Below are 18505 nucleotides of genomic sequence, written 5' to 3' on the forward strand. Positions count from 1 at the left end.
GCAGGGCCGAAATCTGGAAAGGTTGGAAAGGTGGAATCCTGTAACGGTGCCATGTTGAAAGTCACTTAGCTCTTCAGAAAGGTCATTCGACTGCCAATGTTTGTGTATGGAGATTGCATGGCTGTGTGCTCGATTTTATACACCGGTCAGCAATGGATGTGGCTAAAACAGCCACATCCACTCATTTAAAGGGGTGCCCACATACTTTTGTATATGTAGTGTATGTAACTGTATTGACTCACTCTTATCACATTGTTTGAAGAAATGGAATTGAGCATTGGAAATACAAATAATACATGTAGTGCCTGTCTCCCGGACCCACATTAAGTCTACTTCTGGACTAAACAGCATGGTCAACTGAGTTTCCAAAGTGAGTATTCAGTCCAGGAGTATGCTCAATATGGGTCCGGGCAAACTACTCTTGCACAAAAATGTGTAGGTCTAATGCTCTTCTTCAGCTTGTTTCTTCTTGTCTAATTCACACCCTCTGTGACCTTCTGGTTATATCATACAATGATACACTCTCCACAAATTTGATTCTACAGCCCGTATCAGCTGACTCTCATATCTCAGTTACCATGGCAACACATGACCCGCCATGACCACTTTTGAATACACTGTAACCCATGATAAGGTGATTTTGTTATCATTGCCATACTCTATTCAAGGTAGAATGCCTGTGAGTAGAGTTTTGGATTTGGACTGTAGCTCAGAAACTGGCAAGGACATACTTAATTGTGCTGGAGGATATTTATGACCTTAGGCCGTATGGTTCATATTGTAAAGGACTGTTTCCATATGCAGTCCAGATGATCTTAGTTTTTCTCAATCGCATACAAGGGATCTGTGTTGAAATGTATCTACAATGAGTGTACAAAACATTAACAATACTTTCCTACTATTGAGTTTAACCTCCCACTCCCTTTTGCCCTCAGAACAGCCTCAATTCGTCGGGGCATGGACTCTAAAAGGTGTCGAAAGCATTCCACAAGGATGTTGGCCCATGTTGACTCCAATGCTTCCCACAGTTGTGTCAAGTTGGCTGGGTGTCCTTTGGGTGGTGAATCATTCTTGATACACATGGGAAACTGTTGAACATGAAAAACATGAAAAACGTTGCAGTCCTTGATACAAGCCGGTGCACCTGGCACTTACTAACATACCCCGTTCAAAGGCACTTGCATATTATGTCTGGCTCATTCACCCTCTGAATGGCTCACATACACAATCCCATGTCTCAATTGTCTCAAGGCTTAAAAATGGTTATTTAACCGGTCTCCTCCCCTGATTGAGGTGGATTTAACAAGTCACATCAATAAGGGATCATAGCCTTCACCTGGTCAGTCTATTTCATGGAAAGAGCCGGTATTCCTACATTTTTGTAGTCAGTGTAATTTTGATGAATGTATGTTTGAGAAGGCAACTACATTTTAAAAATGATTTTGCTGTTTTGCAAGGCCACAGAGTTTAGTGTCTTGTGAACACTGTTTTGAAAAATATTTTTCAAAAAAAATGCTTGTAATGCATTTGAGAAACACTGTACCAGTCTTTTTGCAGTGTCTCATGTAATCCAGTAGATGGCGATGTAGAAGTATATTTGAACCACTCAGGACATGGGCCTTACATCAAATAGAGAAAAGTATTTGCAGTATTTACATTTGAGGAGCCTATCAGACTTGTTTTATTTAGAGATTCAGCATCTATTAGTATAATGTAATGTAACATTGGACACAGTCATATAAGGTAACTCTTTTAATTTGAATTACAAACATAGACACCATCTATTCATTTGCCAAGAAACATCTATCTCAATGTAGACCGTGACTCACTAAAAGCCAATTGGGGAGAAAACCCTCTTCGGGGACAGTAATTGTTTGTGTGGTATCTAACAAACTAAAATAACATTAATGTTGTTTTGGTGGCAAACACTCTCAATCGAAACTATATCATCAGCTTATTGAAATTATTTTAATATTCTGTACTATTAAAAAAACATTGCATTTATCATACAACAGATTCTACTGCATAGACCAGTGCACTTTTCTACATTCAACTAAAAAGTTAATATAGGAATAATCAAGATAAAGGTGTGTGAATAGTTATTGACATTATAATAGTTTATGGCTACCGGTACCTATTTTACAGTAGTGTATATGCATGTAAGATTATTAGGAGACAGTATGGCAACAGTCAAATCTACTGCATATTTTCCACATGCAGGTGGAGCTACTAGAGGTGAAAAATATTGCAATGAAATAATGAGTGAGTCGACACACAGCATCTTTTGGTTATCTGTTTAAATACAAAGAACATGGGGGAAAATCGTGTCCTGCTTTGTCTGTCTGTGTGTGCTTGCTGGTGGTGAGTTACAGTGTGAATATTGGGCGGAGCAGAAACAGGAGTAATGGGCGGAAGGGAGAACAGCAACACAGGTAAAAGCAGCACACCTCTGATCTCCAATGGCACAGTACCACCTCCCTCTGGGGAAGACAGCACCACTCTCTAAAAAACAACCTCCATTGGACAAAAAACAAGCCAACTCCACCCATCAATTTCCATCTCTTGATTGATGCAGAACCAGGAAGTCGATTTGACCTGCTGCCAGGTGGGAGTTTGGTTCCTAGCACTCACTGGCCCGAGCTGTGGACAGAAAGAAAGATGACTTGATATCTGGAATCATTAAAAGGCATTCATTACCAAGCCATGTGAGATAACACAGACATACAGCTCTCCGTTGGGCAGCCATAATGATCATGTCCTCCATGTCCCCAGATCACAGGCAAAACAGTGACAGCCATGGCTATAGTTCTGGACTGGACAAGAGTTATGAGAGATGAAGAGTTTTTTGATGATAAGCACAATTAATATTAGCAGCACAGATGCACAGTGCAGTTCTGTTCAGCAGTGGGAAGGATGTGCCTCACCCAGCCTACATCAGCTGGTGAGCTACAGGGGAGCAAGCGATGAGTGTGGGCAGATAGGCAGACAAGCTCCGCTCCGGCTATACAAGTTTTTCAATGAGTTGTAATATTTGTAGCTACTTTTTAAGTAAATACCTGCAGTCAACTTGTGCAATACATTAGGAGATGAAGCAGATTGCGTTCTTCATTTCACGTGTTATATTATTTTACATTATGAAGCATACCGTAGTTCACCAGAACAGATGAGCCAGTCACGTGTTTGTTTGTAAATAGCACAACGGGAGAAAGCGGGAGCAGGTGAGTCCAGCTGTTTATTTGGTTTAACTTGCTAGTAAGCCAAATAACAGGCTGAAGGAGACTGGGCATCATATAGTGCTTCCTACTGTGTTTGAGAAGTCAAAGCGCTTTGGATGAGTTATCTATACAGCTGTCCCTGCTATCTTGAGCATATTTCCTAGCATGTGTTCTCCTCTCTGTTCTCGGCAGCCTCAGTCTGCTCCTCTGCCCTTTTCTCCGAGCAGAGCAGGCAGACAGGCCGTGGCCCTAACGACTCCACACAGACACAGCGTGTATACATGCTGCTCTAGAGAAAGCGTCAAAACTGAATTCATTTGCACAATTTCCCGTTGACATTTGCTTGTAAATGTCCAAACTCACCAAAAAGGACATTCAGTAGCTACTACCTATATATGTATAACTTCATGAACTGGATTGCCTGTCTTTGCTTTTAGTCTATTTTTGCTTGCACTCATTAGCATATCTAGCATATCAGCCTCCATGGAAATTACTATTACTTGTGTATTTATTGTTGTTGTTGCGTTTTAATGGCCCCTTGTTGACTAAGCCGGTAATACCGTAAATCCCAGGATGAAAGAAAGACGGATTGACGATATGAAAATCTGGATAGCACTCAACCCTACAGGCGATTCTCTTGCTTCCCCGTAGCTAGCCAGTCACCACCACTTCTAGTTAGCTACCCTTTGCCTGGTAAGAAACACAAGCTGCTTTGCAAAATTAAAAACAATAGCAGCATTGAATTTAATAGTAAAACAGTCTAGCTATGTTTTAACAGTAAAACAACAGTCTAGCTATGTTTTAATAGTAAAACAACAGTCTAGCTATGTTTTTCTCTCCCTTGACTATAGAAAAGTAGGCTGTCTTTGAATTTGTAGTCTCGCTCAGCCCTCCCACTTTCCCGACTTGTAAGGGATGCGTATCTGGTGGCAGGGAGAGCAGAACTTGATAATAGCCGGAGCAGTTTAATAGTAAAACCAATGGCATAAGAAATACAAAGTATGGGCACAATAACCCGACCCGCACCAGTCAAACAAAATGTGCACAAGCACTTACAATTAACAATACCACACAAAGACATGGGGGAAACAGAGGGTTAAATACACAACACATAATGAGGGAAATGAGAACCAGGTGTGTGGGAAAACGAGACAAAACAAATGGAAAATGGATCGGCGATGGCTAGAAGACCGGCGACGTCGACCGCTGAACACCGCCCGAACAAGGAGAGGCGTCGACTTCGGTAGAAGTCGCGACACCACTGCATTTCATAGCCAGGTTCTGTAGCCAATGAAGCCATATCTCCCCTTTTTCCTCAGAGAAACGGCTTGATTCTAGCCCTTATCATTCAAAAGATATGACCCATAATCACGGCGCTATGTGGTTTTTTCTTTCTATCCTGCATTGATGGACAATCTGGGGCGCATTCAGCAGGATGCAACATTTTGGAATGTTCAGATAGAAATATGCTATGTAGAACAAACATGCCTCTGACATGTTGAATAAGGAATAACGTTGGCTCTATTCATGGAATTTCTATCCGCAACATTCGAGAACGTTTTGCAACTGAACGTGGCACTGGTACATTACAATTAGCCTACAGTATATGCAGACATTTGGTGACACAGAAAGAAAACAATTTATTGACTAAATTCCTCTTGCCACTACACTATATTTGACTGGGTAAATTACTTAATTTTGAGTTAATGTGGACCCAGTGACTCACTTGAGCACTTGGACTAGGACTCGAGCACTGGGACTACTACTTCAGCCATAGGGACTCGTGTCTCGACCATTGGTGACTCAGAATTGGACTCGGAAGCGAGCACAGGGGACTCGATTCGGACTCAAGGTTTAATGACTCGACTACATCACTGAGAGAAACAGTCATTAGCTCCCATTTAAAGTCATTAGCTCCCGTTCTACTTTTGGACACCAATGTGGCTGAGGCATCTGTGGAACACTGATAACAATGGCAATGATGTGGCTGAGTGATGAAGGTGCAACCAATACTATTTTGTCAAAACCATGCAGCACCATCTGGTGATTGTGCTACTCTCTCACTCTCTCTGAGCTTGTATGTGTCTGTCAATACGGAACATTTCAAGAACTTTGAAAGCTTCTTCAAGTGCAGTCGCAAAAACCATCAAGAGCTATGATGAAACTGGCTCTCATGAAGACCGCCACAGGAAAGGAAGACCCATAAGTTCATTAGAATTACCAGACTCAGAAATTCCAGCCCAAATAAATGCTTCACAGAGTTCAAGTAACATCAACATCAAATGTTCAGAGTAGACTGTGTGAATCAGGCCTTCATGGTTGAATTGCTGCAAAGAAACCACTACTAAATGACACCAATAAGAAAAATACAATTGTTTGGGCCAAGAAACATGAGCAATGTACATTAGACCGGTGGAAATCTGTGCTTTGGTCTGATGAGTCCAAATATGAGATTTTTGGTTCCAGCCACGTGTCTTTGTGAGACGCTGAATAGGTTAACAGATTTCTAATCCTTTTTCTTGAAGAGGATATTTTGTAATGATCACTCAAACATGCCAGTCAGTTATACATGTTCATTATATTCCTAGCCAAGACTTATGCATCCAGATGGCTAGGAATCATCCAGTGTAAAGTGTGGGCCAATCAGAGAGGAGATTGAGAGGTCAGGGGAACAGACCTTGGTCGTTGAGTGGCTGGGCGGCGTTGCTTCCTGACCTCCTCCTGCAGAGAGAAAACCAGCGTGTCAACTCACACTACATTTCATTATACATTACGACACCTAGCTACATACACACACATACACCTACCTGAAACGTACAGTTTCACACAAAGAGTGTGCCCTGATCTGGACTGATCTGAGCATGCACTGATATGATAGATCCTTTACCTTTTGTCCTGGTTGAACTTGCATCTGCAGTGTCCGCCTGTTATAAGAAGGGTCACAAGGTAATCTGTGTCCTATGTTAATGTGAGCATGTGTAAATACATGCTCTGACTGTGTCACTGTGTGTGAGTATGTATGTGTTTATGTGATGGAGTCTTACTGAAGAGGATGGTGATGCCGATCAGACACAGAACTGCTGCCAGGATCAACCCCCCAACACGTAGCCTGTGATAATCTGAACACACACACAGAGACAGAGAGACAGAGAGACAGCAGGAGAGAGAATAATGGGAGAGAGAGTGAAAGCAGGAGAGAGTGCAGAAGAGAGAATAATGGGAGAGAGAGTGAAAGCAGGAGAGAGTGCAGGAGAGAGAATAATGGGAGAGAGAGTGAAAGGAAAAAAGCATTAATCATACACAGTAAGCCAGGAATGTTGAGAGTTGTTGAGTGTTCTAAGAGATGTATCTCTCTGCTCACCAAAGGTAAATGGATCCTCCTCCTCCACTGTAGGGGCAAAAACATGACAAAGGTCAGTTTATACAGCATCTAGACACCTTCAAAAATAATACAAAGAACTGGAATGCACGCAACCTCAAAATGGGAAAATAGCGAATGGCCTACTTTAATTTGTGAATCAATGATTTATCTGGAGACCATATTAATGCATGTCAAAAGATTTAGAGTAATAAAACTGTATTGTCAGTTACATACTTTCTTTCTGCTCCTCTGCAAACACAAGGGACGTAACTGCTAACAGAAGAGACAATGGTAAGCACACAGCATAATGCATTGACAACATGGCATCCCAACAATGTCCCAAACAAGTCAGCTTTCCGTCCCTGTGACAAGTGCACTTGTAACTTTAGTGGTCTCTCAACGGCTTTGACCTTGAATAGCACTGGAAAAGGTCAATGAATCTATCCTTCCTCTATTTAGTTCTAGATTGGTATACTATTCGTATCCATAACCATATGTATTTCATAACATTACATAAACATATTCTCTCTCTCACTCAAAACATACAGTAGTATCTACTGTTCTGAATACTGAGTCAGAGTTGTGAGTGAAGACTGGGCAAAACAAGATGAACAGAGATGGTAGCTTTGGGGAAAACCTAAGCAGGAAGTGGTGATATTAATAGGTGTGTATGATTGGTCTTTAAGACCTTCCACTCACATGTCAATAAAATCAAAGCAGAGATATTTGCCATCTTCAAACTCTCTTTCACCTGGAGAAGACAGAACATAAACAATTGAGGGAAACAAAGTAATGGCATAATAATATGATCATATTATAATATTAGGCTGACTTTATATGATAAAGTAGCTGAGCATTATGACTGCAGTGCACCCTAGCAAATTGGCACTCATCCTCCCTGCCCTTTTCACACCCACATAAGCAAGAGCTCTGCTGCTCAAAATGAAGAAAAACAATGTACCCGCTTGATTGTCTGATCAAGCCTCCACTTGTTAGAATTAAATTACCCTTGTCCCACTACCTATTTGACTTGATTATACCTTTTCAAACCCGGGAAGCTAATGGCAGCTCATACAGTGTCCAAAACTGGCTCACACCAGTTACAATATCAACAGAAACCTGACACAACATTTAGCTTTCCCCTGGAGTCCCATATTTGATTTAGATTTGTACAAAATGGCTTCTAAGCAGCATAACCCATGTGATCTTGAATGTTGCCCAGAGTGCTTTGCTTCATCTCATGCCAAACCTTCAAACCTAATTATGTTTCAGCTATTCCTTGTTGTCACGATCGTCGTATTGAGTAGACCAAAGCGCAGCGTGGTGTGAATGCATGATTTAATGAAAAGATGGAAAAAACACGAAGTACACTCAAACTAACTAACTAACGTGACTGCTAAAGAAACACTGTGCTAACAAGCAACATAACATAGACAATAACCCACGAACCACAATACAAAACAGGCTACCTAAATATGGTTCCCAATCAGAGACAACGACAAACACCTGCCACTGATTGAGAACCATATCAGGCCAAAACACATAGAAACAGACTAACTAGACATGCAACATAGAATGCCCACTCATATCACACCCTGACCAAACAAAACATAGAAACAAACAACGCAAATAATGGTCAGAGTGTGACACTTGTTCAATATATATTTTGGGTTATAATGTCTTTATAATCATATAACTGTCAAATTATATAAAGAAGTAGAAAATCCACAAGGGAAAAAATGCTGGATCATTGAGCATGGCTCCAGCGCCAAAACGTAAAGTAACTAGACCCCAGTAATTTTCCATCACACCTTATGAATAAAAGACAAAGAGAGGAAATCACCTCACCCATCAGCAACCACACACTTACAACAACCTACAAACAGGTTTCTAAAGTATCCATGAGGGAAAGAGAGACAATGGGAACCACATAACAAACATGCTGGGGCTTGAGCAGAGTTCCAGGGGTTTGGCCTTCTTTGATCATACTCTGCCTAACATGATGGTTCTGGAAGGGCTGGCTACTGATTTGGACAGGAATGGAGTCTTGAGGAGATTTGGTAGCTAAATCCCTTATGTCACAACTGTCTCACGCTCCCCTTTGGTTTCTGCTCATGATACATTTATTTTCCGTCATGTGTTGTACGCCACCAGCCACATACTGGACAAGCACCAGATACAATCTTCAAGGATTCAGACTCCCTTCATTCTTCTCACTATATCCTATCCAGGTTCCAGGGTTTAAGAGGGTACACTACACTACTAGACCATGTGTGTTGTGGTTTTTCACTATGAGCTAAAAGGGGTTTAACAGTGTAATAGGCTTACACTTTGCCATTGCATAGCGAGTAGTAAATGTTACAATACGTGAGTACCATAAATTACTTTGTTTTTGGTCACTTGGTATTTTCCTGCCATGGTAGTATAATGAAAAAACTACAACTACTATTTTGTCATTGTACTACCATGGTAAAGTTTTGTAAAGGCAGCTCCTATAACAACACTACAGCTCCTATAACAACACTACATATCCTACAACAACACTACAGCTTCTGTAACAACACTACAGCTCCTATAACAACACTACAGCTCCTATAACAACACTACAGCTTCTATAACAACACTACAGCTCCCATAACTACACTACAGATGCTATAACAACACTACAGCTCCTATAACAACACTACAGCTCCTATAACAACACTACAGCTCCTATAACAACACTACAGCTCCTATAACAACACTACATATCCTACAACAACACTACAGCTTCTGTAACAACACTACAGCTCCTATAACAACACTACAGCTCCTATAACAACACTAAAGCTTCTATAACAACACTACAGCTCCCATAACTACACTACAGATGCTATAACAACACTACAGCTCCTATAACAATAGTACAACTCCTGTAACAACACTACATATCCTATAAGAACACTACAGCTCCTATAACAACACTACAGATCCTATAATAATACTACAGCTCCTATAATAATACTACAGCTCCTATAATAATACAACAGCTCCTACAACAACACTACAGATCCTATAATAATACTACAGCTCCTATAACACTAAAGATCCTATAACAACACTACAGATCCTATAATAATACTACAGCTCCTATAACACTAAAGATCCTATAACAACACTACAGATCCTATAATAATACTACAGCTCCCAAAACAACACTACAGATCCTATAACAACACTACAGCTCCTATAACAACACTACAGCTCCTATAGCAACACTACAGCTTCCATAACAACACCACACTACAGCTTCTATAACAACACTACAGCTTCTATAACAACACTACAGATCCTATAACAACACTACATATCCTATAACAACACTACAGCTTCTATAACAACACTACAGCTCCCATAACAACACTACAGCTCCCATAACAACACCACAGCTCCCAAAACAACACTACAGATCCTATAACAACACTACAGATCCTATAATAATACTACAGCTCCCATAACAACACTACAGATCCTATAACAACACTACAGCTTCTATAACAACACTACAGCTCCCATAACAACACCACAGCTCCCAAAACAACACTACAGATCCTATAACCACACTACAGCTCCCATAACAACACCACAGCTCCCAAAACAACACTACAGATCCTATAACAACACTACAGATCCTATAACAACACTACAGCTCTTATAACAACACTACAGCTCCTATAACAACACTACAGATCCTATAATAATACTACAGCTCCTATAACACTACAGATCCTATAACAACACTACAGATCCTATAATAATACTACAGCTCCTATAACAACACTACAGCTCATATAACAACACTACAGCTACTATAACAACACTACAGATCCTATAACAACTCTACAGATCCCATAACAACACTGCAGATCCTATAACAATACTTCAGATCCCATAACAACACTACAGATCCTATAACAACACTACAGCTACTATAACAACACTACAGATCCTATAACAACTCTACAGATCCCATAACAATACTTCAGATCCCATAACAACACTACAGATCCCATAACAACACTACAGATCCTATAACAACACTACAGCTCCTACAACAACACTACAGCTTTTACAATAACACACAGCTAAAACAAAGAGCCTCCCTCTATCTTATAGCAGTGTCATACTATTTGGCATTTGTCAGCAACCAGGGAAAAAATCCCTCCCTGGTTTCTTTCCAAGCGCACCCTCCATCTCCCCAGCAATGTTGGTGAGGGAGAGGGAATGCAAGAAGCGGGAAGCCCTCCAAAATATCAGTCGTGGATGGTTTACGATTCAATACAGGGAGAGAGGTAGACTCTCCCGGGGTTCTTTCTTTCCACGTTTTCAAGTTGGGAATCATATACAGAGTAAATGTTAGCAAAGGGTGGAGGCGGCCGACTTTGTGAGATTTATGTAGCAAAGTTTAGGGCTCTTGGTTGTCTGTTCAAGACAATGCTAGGCAGCGCTGCAGATCGTGCTTAGCCATCCCCTCAGTTCCCCACCAGGCAGATTCACCCTGGATACCAGGCCTGGTCATAATGGGATTAGTGTTCTAACATGGGTCATGCTGGCCTCCCTGCCACTGAATGCCTGAAGCAAAGAAAGAATCGGCCGTTGTGTGGTAACAGTACGACTCGGTTCACCCCTATCTCTTCGCCTTGCACTGCCCTCCCTTTATCCCACTTCACTCACTAACCTGCTCATTCACAATAGGGTCTTGTCTAAACTTACGATGAGTACACACCCACACCAGTCCCCCCCACATTCACTTATTACACCTGTGCTTACTCCCTTATTCACACTCACTCCCTTTCTTTTTTCCTAATTTCCTGTCATTCCACCTGGCCATTTCAGTCAGTCACGACGTCCTAGCACTACGGGAAATTACTTGTGTAAAGTTACTTGTAAAGGTACTTGTGAAATGGATTAAATCTAGGATTTTTGGGTTTTCTTTGTGTTTGTGAAGTCTCTTCTATTATTCTCTTTTCCCTCTATTCACTCTGCCTACCAACATGAGGAGGATTGGAGACCAAGGACTGGAGATCAAGTTTCCCCCACTACAGAGGCAGAGAGACGTAATGCCAGTTGGTTCCACTGCCATATGACTTATCTAAGAGTTCCATGAGGCCTCGGAACAGGAAAGTTTGTCTTTTCAAATCACACAATATGGGCTCCCGAGTGGTGCAGCGGTCTAAGGCACTGCATCTCAGTGCTAAAGGTGCCATTACAGACCCTGGTTTGATTCCAGGCTGTATCACAATTGGCCCAGCATCATCCGGGTTAGGGTTTGGCTGGGGTAGGCCGTCATTGTAAATAAGAATTTGGTCTTAACTGACTTGCCTAGTTAAATAAATACAAAAATACCACTGAAAGATTGTCAGGTTGAGGAGCAAAGCTTCAATGACAGCTGAGCATGTCCTGTGTGTGTGGGTGAGTCTAGATGTGTTTGTCTGTGTGTGTACTTCTCCCACTATGACCTAGTCACCTCTCCATACTCATACAGGTTCACTCTTTGCTCCCCCTTAGAGAGGATCTGGGATCTGGCCATGGGCTGGCTCATAAAGGATGTGGTGCCTGGACACAGGAATCTAGCGTGCAGCTAATTTTGGAACAAAACATGCCGCTGAGAATAGGCAGCACCCTTTGAGGTATAATAGGAACACACACACACTGGGAAACCATTCTAATGTGGTAAGGGACTGTGATAGAGCAATACAGTATTGCATGTATGTATTCATATTACATCTGGAATAAAGAATATGTGATATTTAACCTATTTCTTTCATGCTGTCAGAATTTAGATTTAAAAATGTAATGGGTCCATTCTTCCAAGCTGTCTCACAACCAAAACCGAACCAGACAGAAACGAGTACCAGACATTTCTGTGAACGTTTTAAGTTAGCTGGGTAAACTGTAGTCGATATTTTCTCATACAGAGTGTTGTTTTTCTGTCAGTCAGCCATAGATGGCTATTGAAGCCACTACTTGTTGTTCGTGTTTGATGAAGAAATAGTTGCAGGAGCAACACAGGGCAATGTGTTCCTCTGGCTGCTCAATGGAGAGGGGGGACGTGGCATACTATAGCCATGACTCATCCCTCCTACCCACAGCCACAAGGTCAACAATAGCAGCAACAGCAGCTCCACTGTTTAAAGAAGTCATGCGGCCTTCCCTTCAAGGGAAAGACCTTGGTGTTGCTGCTATTGTTGTTAGCTTACCCATGTCACACTAGTGAGCAGAACATAACTGAGCCATGCTGTACTGTGTTGGCATGGTTACGCATCACCATAGTTGCAGGAGCCATGCTGAAAAGGACAATGTGAAAATAAAATATCCAAGCCAGCACGGTAGCCTATAGTTTGGGTTGGCATAATAGTGTGTGAAGGGTACCACCAAGCTGTTGAACAGAATTGGTCATTCAAATGTAATTCCCCACACACAGGGGCATGTACACTGATGCATTTCCCATTACAGAAGGACAGCACACCAACTAGCCTACCAGTCCCAAACATATTATCTTGCGACATTAATTTGATAAAATACTGAATATTCTGATCCAGTAAAAAAACAAAAATGTGCTAATGGGAGAGGACATGTAACGTTAGTATCGTATCGTTAAGCCTGACCACTCCACCCATCAAAGCACAGCTGGACCACAGCTGGATGATCAGCACCACAGACATTAACAATCTGGCTCTAGAAAAATATATTGAATACAATAAAGGAAGGACCACATGTTCCGTTGTTTTCCATGAGCGCCAGATAAAATACTGAATATCACGCGGATTTAATTGGGTCCTCCCTCTTATATAAGACTGCCTGGACACCCTTGCTAAACGGAATAGAAAGGAGAAGAAAAGTTGCCGATGGCCAAAATGTTGCTTTAGGCCTATAGGTTATGGACGTTTTGTTTGAATATTACAAACAACATCCAGAACACTGTTATAGAACAGTCCGAGTAAATAACTGAATTCATAAAAGCAGGTTAACAAATACATCTGCGTGACGCAGAAACACTATAATACTTGCACATGGCTCTGGCTCATATGCGCTCGCTCTGTCTGTCTCACATAGGCCTATACTGTAGGCTACAACCTGAAACTACATTACGTGCAGGTTCGATCTTCGTTCTATAAACATAATTAATATCCCAATAAAGACTGTACCCTTTGGAGTATTTTAGCTAGGCTACTCAACTTTTCCCCAAATCTGAGCAACTCTTGCCAGGAAAGAAAAGGATATGCCTATAAAGAAAAGGATATGCCTTATAAAGGAATTACATATTTTTTAAGGTCTTACTAGGGATAGGCTACTACTACTAGAACATATAGTGATACGTTTGTCTTGGTCAAAGATGCGCTAAGCAACATTTTAGAAATGACTTAAACAAGATTAGCCTATTCTTTTCTTGAAATAAATATAATAAATAACGGTTAACATACTCATACTTTTGATGAAACTACAGCTGAGCATTCACTCGAACTCTAATTGTTAGAAAATTCAAACTTACCTCCCGACAGGCGTTAAACCCAAATGGAGATGTGTGTAGGGGGGAAAATAGGAAATGTCGGGCATGGAGCGACACACAATAGACGAACGTACTCTTGAGTCAGACAGACGCCAACACCCTTTTTCACTGACGCTCAACAGGTTTGCTCAGCTTGCAAATAGGCTGAGTTTAAATTGAAGTTGCATGCGCTGGAGAGGAGGAGGATTTTATCATTTGTTTGTCATTGGTTGCTTTCAATGACCTGTTGTTGCTATAACAAATATAGCAACAACATGTAAAAACGGTGATATGGAAGGTACCAAATCGAACATTATCACATCGATATATTCAAAATAGTTGTGTACAGTACCTGCTTTGGTTACATATTGTATCGTGAGAGCATGCACAGTGCACATCTCTGAACACAAACAGTTTAACATGTTGTTTACTTCTAACAATGGTATTCAATGGTATTTATTTGGCTTTTCATTCATAAGAATTTGCACAGACAATTGAAGGCTAATCGTTTTAGCTCAATACAACTGTTTGACCATAATGCCCAGGGCCTATAGCTAAATGAAATGTATTTCTGTTGTTCGATCATACATCTCACTACCACGGTAAAACACCTGAAAATAAACTCATACATTTGAGCCAATAAAGAAACAAAACAGTAAATAGATGCATTGTGGCCCACCCACCCTCCATCCGCTCTCACATCCATTCAGGTGTCATTACATTGTCATGGCCAGAGCCCTGCCCCATTCCCACCCCCGAATCTTCATCATTAGAACAACAGCAACCAGTTAGTCAGATTCCATCCTTTAGAGATGCTTAGAGTTCACTTGTGTCATCTTCAGATTTTCTTTTGTTGTTGGAGAAAAAAAAAAATGGAGACAGAAACAAGATTTTTTTTAAATATTACACACACATAACAGTACAGTGTAACAATCAAATGAAAGGACATTTCTTATGCAGTATAAACTATTTGTGAAGCATTTATGTAGGCCTAGTAAAGGGTTTATAAAGACATGGATATAAAATAGGCTCTTACTTGTTTTTTCTAGTGCATTTGGGATCTGAAGAGAGAATAATGAGATGTTACTACAAACACTGACAAAGTGTGAGTCTATCCTCTTGAGTTACATTCATAATGTAAGAACGTATTAGTAATTGGGCTATGTGTACTTACTAAGTAGGACAAACAAGCCACCTACTACAAGCAAGCCTGCAATGATCAGGCCTCCAATTCGTAGTCTCTCATAGTCTGGGAAATTCAACATTCAACAGCTAAGAATCACACAGGTGCAATGATTCATCCAATGTCAGAAGCATATTTCTGATGTGCTCATGTCATTTCATATCCAATAAGAATATGGCCACTTACATACCACTACGTTAATTTTGTTTGTTGGTGGTGATTTATCAGTTCCCTTTGAATGAGTGTAGAGGAATGAGCTACTTACTGTAAACAAATGGATCTGCAGACGAGAGAGGGGGGAGGAGAGAAAGGGAGAACAGAAAATTAACCTCAAGCAAATAAAACACATGTTGCTCTGACTGGCTGCACAGTGTGTGACTCTGGTTTAAGTGACAGTGATCAAATCTGCTGAAAATAGTTAGTTCTCATTCACAGTCACCTGAAAACAAGAACCTCCTGAAAAACAGATGAGTCTAACAAAGAGCAAGTTTTGACCAACCCGTCAGACAACTAGAGACAATACTAAAGCAGATGTGTCTTACTTGCTTCAGTTTCCTCGAAGAATGCACAGAGAACTAGGAGAGAAAAAGAAGAAACATTTTAAGAACGTTTGTCATTTGGTGGATAGATCTAAGTGTATATGTAGTTTTGATCATGTTAAGGGTCAAGGTCAACAATCATTTCTTGGAAGGACACAAAAGGTCACAAAATGTCAAGTGCAACAAAACAATCCTGTAACATTCTTCTAAGACAAAGCAGAACTTGTCTGTTGTATCACAGATTTGTAGTTCCCACTGTAGCTTTCCATACTAATGTCCATAAAATCTTTAATAATATTTATTTCATTTTGCAGAATTCATCTGTTGCATTACCCCATGCATCTTTATCATGAAAATGTCTGATTTACCTGTCAGCAAAAGCAGACCTGAGAATTGGCCCATCTTGCACACAACCTGACTGGGAGCAAAATGAAAAAGGCATCTATTATAACAGCATAACATCTCACAAGTCTAGGTCCAAGAGGCTTATAAACAGCTTCTACCCCCAAGCCATAAGACTCCTGAACATCTAATAAAATGGCTACCCAGGATATTTGCATTGCCCCCCTATTTTACATTGCTGCTACTCTCTGTTATTATCTATGCATAGTCACTTTAATAACTCTACCGACATGTACATATTACCTCAATTACCTTGACTAACCGGTGCCCCCGCACATTGACTCTGTACCAGTACACCCTGTATACAGCCTCACTATTGTAATGGTACTGCTGCGCTTTGATTATTTGTTACTTTTTGAAGGTATTTTTAAGCATTTCACTGTAAGGAAGTAGTATTCGACGGATGTGACAAATAAGATTTGATTTGACATACCAATAACCATTGGGGTCATTCCTAGAATTTAACACCATCTTGAATTAACCCTTTTTATTCCTAGCTGAAGAGGGATAATACTGTATGATTATACTTGTATGATCTATAATGAACTAATATCATTAAAACCATTGTGTCTATGTTGCCCTCCTGCACAGTCCCATTCTTGTTCCCAAACACAGTGAGGATAAAGGGGCAGAATGTCCTTGTGGCGTGAGACAGACACCGGGACGCAGCAGGAGGGCATTGTGGGTGTTTGGACAGAAAACAGCTGAGGGAGGAAATGTGGGGCGGACGCCACAGGCCTCAGGACACCCTTGGCTCGACCTTGGTCACTCACTGGGGTTTACACTGCAATGTTTTGGAAATATAGAAATACGACACCCATCTCCTTCATTCTGGTAAAAACGAGTTTGTTTTACAATAGACAATTCCACCATTTGAAGACCAGGTCAATGCTAGTAATCCAACTTTTCCTATCAGATTTTTAGAATGAGTTTTCTAATGCCCTCATACACAGTAAGATGTGGTCGTAGATGACGCTATCTCTCAACTCCAACTGACAATGATGGGAATTAGTCCTATGTCGAAATACTATTATGTGTATAGTTCACATCAGAGCATTCACTTAGAGCATTCATACACTGAAACATAACACATACATTTGAACTCATAAAGGGAAACAGAATATTTCCATTTGTATTGTACTATATATCCCAATATATAGTATATATAGTACAATATATATTCCAATATGCCCAGAATGCCATTTTCCCTGTTGCAGACTAATAGTAGTGAAGGTCACCATGCTGATCAGCATGTCATCCCTCAAGGTCAAGGATACCTATCCATATATTTACTGCCTGACAACTGCCTTTCGCAGGGAACACACCAACCTAGCTCAACCAACTGAGAATATATTGACTTTACAAAGTGAATTTACATTGACTATCTAAATATATGCAAAAATCACCATTACATCCATACAATCTTCAGAACCTAATGGTGCTATAGCAACACCCCACCCTATGGATGTGTAAGTGATCAGAACAACACAGATGGTTGTAAAACAGGGCCTGGGAAAGCCAGTGAAATCCCTTCTTACCTGAGAACGAGGTCTGTCTTGGCAAGGGGTCTGAGGATATCTGCTGGGCAGCTCAGGTCGTCCTGCTGACTTCACACACCTAGTCTTTACTCTTTCCTTTTACCTTGAGGAATAGCCCCTCCCTTTTGTTGTCACCTTAAACACACTATAGGACGATGAGATCCCGTGTGCAGAATGTGTGTGGTGTATCCAGGTGCACTGATGTGCCCCAAACACAGGCCTGTGCCCTTCTGTTCAGGGTTAAAAACACTGGGTGGGACGAGGTACTGAGTTGCCATACCAAGACCTACTGAGCTCTCATACTGATCACTATTTCATTGGATCTCTTTCGGTGTATTCGCTTTATGGTCAGTTATATTAGACTTTGTGCATGTCCTACTGATAAGCAGAATGAATGCTAGAGAAGCATACGGTTTGAGCTGGAGAGAAATGGATTTGGGGCGTCCTTGAAATATTTGAATGCCTTACAATCAATCTCCATGATTATGCCACAGTGAGATACATTAATCCAGGAAGTTTCCTTCCAGTCGAGTAACCTTTCAATGTCATTCTGAGACATTCTAAGAGGACATTCTAAGAAGACAATCTAAAAGGACACAGAGAGACATTATGTACCGTCCCAAATTTTAGCATTGTCTGAAATAGGAGTGAGAAAAATCTAAATATTTTTGTAGTCTCTTTGATAAACGGATGTTAAAAAATGCTATATGGGTAATACAAAAGGCCAACACACAACACA

General features: G+C 40.8%; 1 protein-coding gene and 1 long non-coding RNA gene across 3 annotated transcripts; both read right to left on the reverse strand.

Moving 5' to 3' along the window:
• Positions 1-1737: 1737 nt before the first annotated feature.
• LOC112245892 (phospholemman) lies at positions 1738-14264 on the reverse strand. 2 transcript variants are annotated; one of them, XM_024414064.2, is made up of 8 exons: positions 14108-14264; positions 7276-7327; positions 6811-6846; positions 6577-6603; positions 6260-6334; positions 6103-6139; positions 5893-5936; positions 1738-2640 (listed from the first exon to the last, which is right to left on the reverse strand). In XM_024414064.2, exons 2-8 carry the CDS (start codon positions 7307-7309, stop codon positions 2621-2623), a joined length of 273 nt encoding a protein of 90 aa, XP_024269832.1. In that variant the 5' UTR covers positions 7310-7327; positions 14108-14264; the 3' UTR covers positions 1738-2620. The 2 variants fall into 2 exon arrangements, with proteins under 2 accessions (XP_024269832.1, XP_024269831.1); XM_024414063.2 differs by having other exon boundaries at positions 6811-6849.
• Positions 14265-14909: 645 nt separating this feature from the next.
• Positions 14910-16213, reverse strand: LOC112245893. The gene is made up of 6 exons (XR_002952829.2): positions 16195-16213; positions 15830-15862; positions 15478-15567; positions 15279-15353; positions 15141-15165; positions 14910-14951 (listed from the first exon to the last, which is right to left on the reverse strand). It is a non-coding gene; the product is annotated as an uncharacterized LOC112245893 (long non-coding RNA).
• Between the last annotated feature and the right edge of the window lie 2292 nt (positions 16214-18505).

Source organism: Oncorhynchus tshawytscha, linkage group LG23 (genome assembly GCF_018296145.1).
Source record: "Oncorhynchus tshawytscha isolate Ot180627B linkage group LG23, Otsh_v2.0, whole genome shotgun sequence".
NCBI lineage: Eukaryota > Metazoa > Chordata > Actinopteri > Salmoniformes > Salmonidae > Oncorhynchus > Oncorhynchus tshawytscha.

Bases quoted from the DNA above. Each gene is read 5' to 3' on its own strand.
- LOC112245892 (XM_024414063.2), bottom strand. From the start codon at position 7,309: ATGGCAAATATCTCTGCTTTGATTTTATTGACAT. The intron at 5,937-6,102 runs GTAAAGGATCTA...TTCTCTCTGCAG, and splicing joins AAGTTCAACCAGGACAAAAG to GAGGAGGTCAGGAAGCAACG. The intron at 2,641-5,892 runs GTCTGTTCCCCT...TTCTGTCCACAG, and splicing joins CCAGCCACTCAACGACCAAG to CTCGGGCCAGTGAGTGCTAG.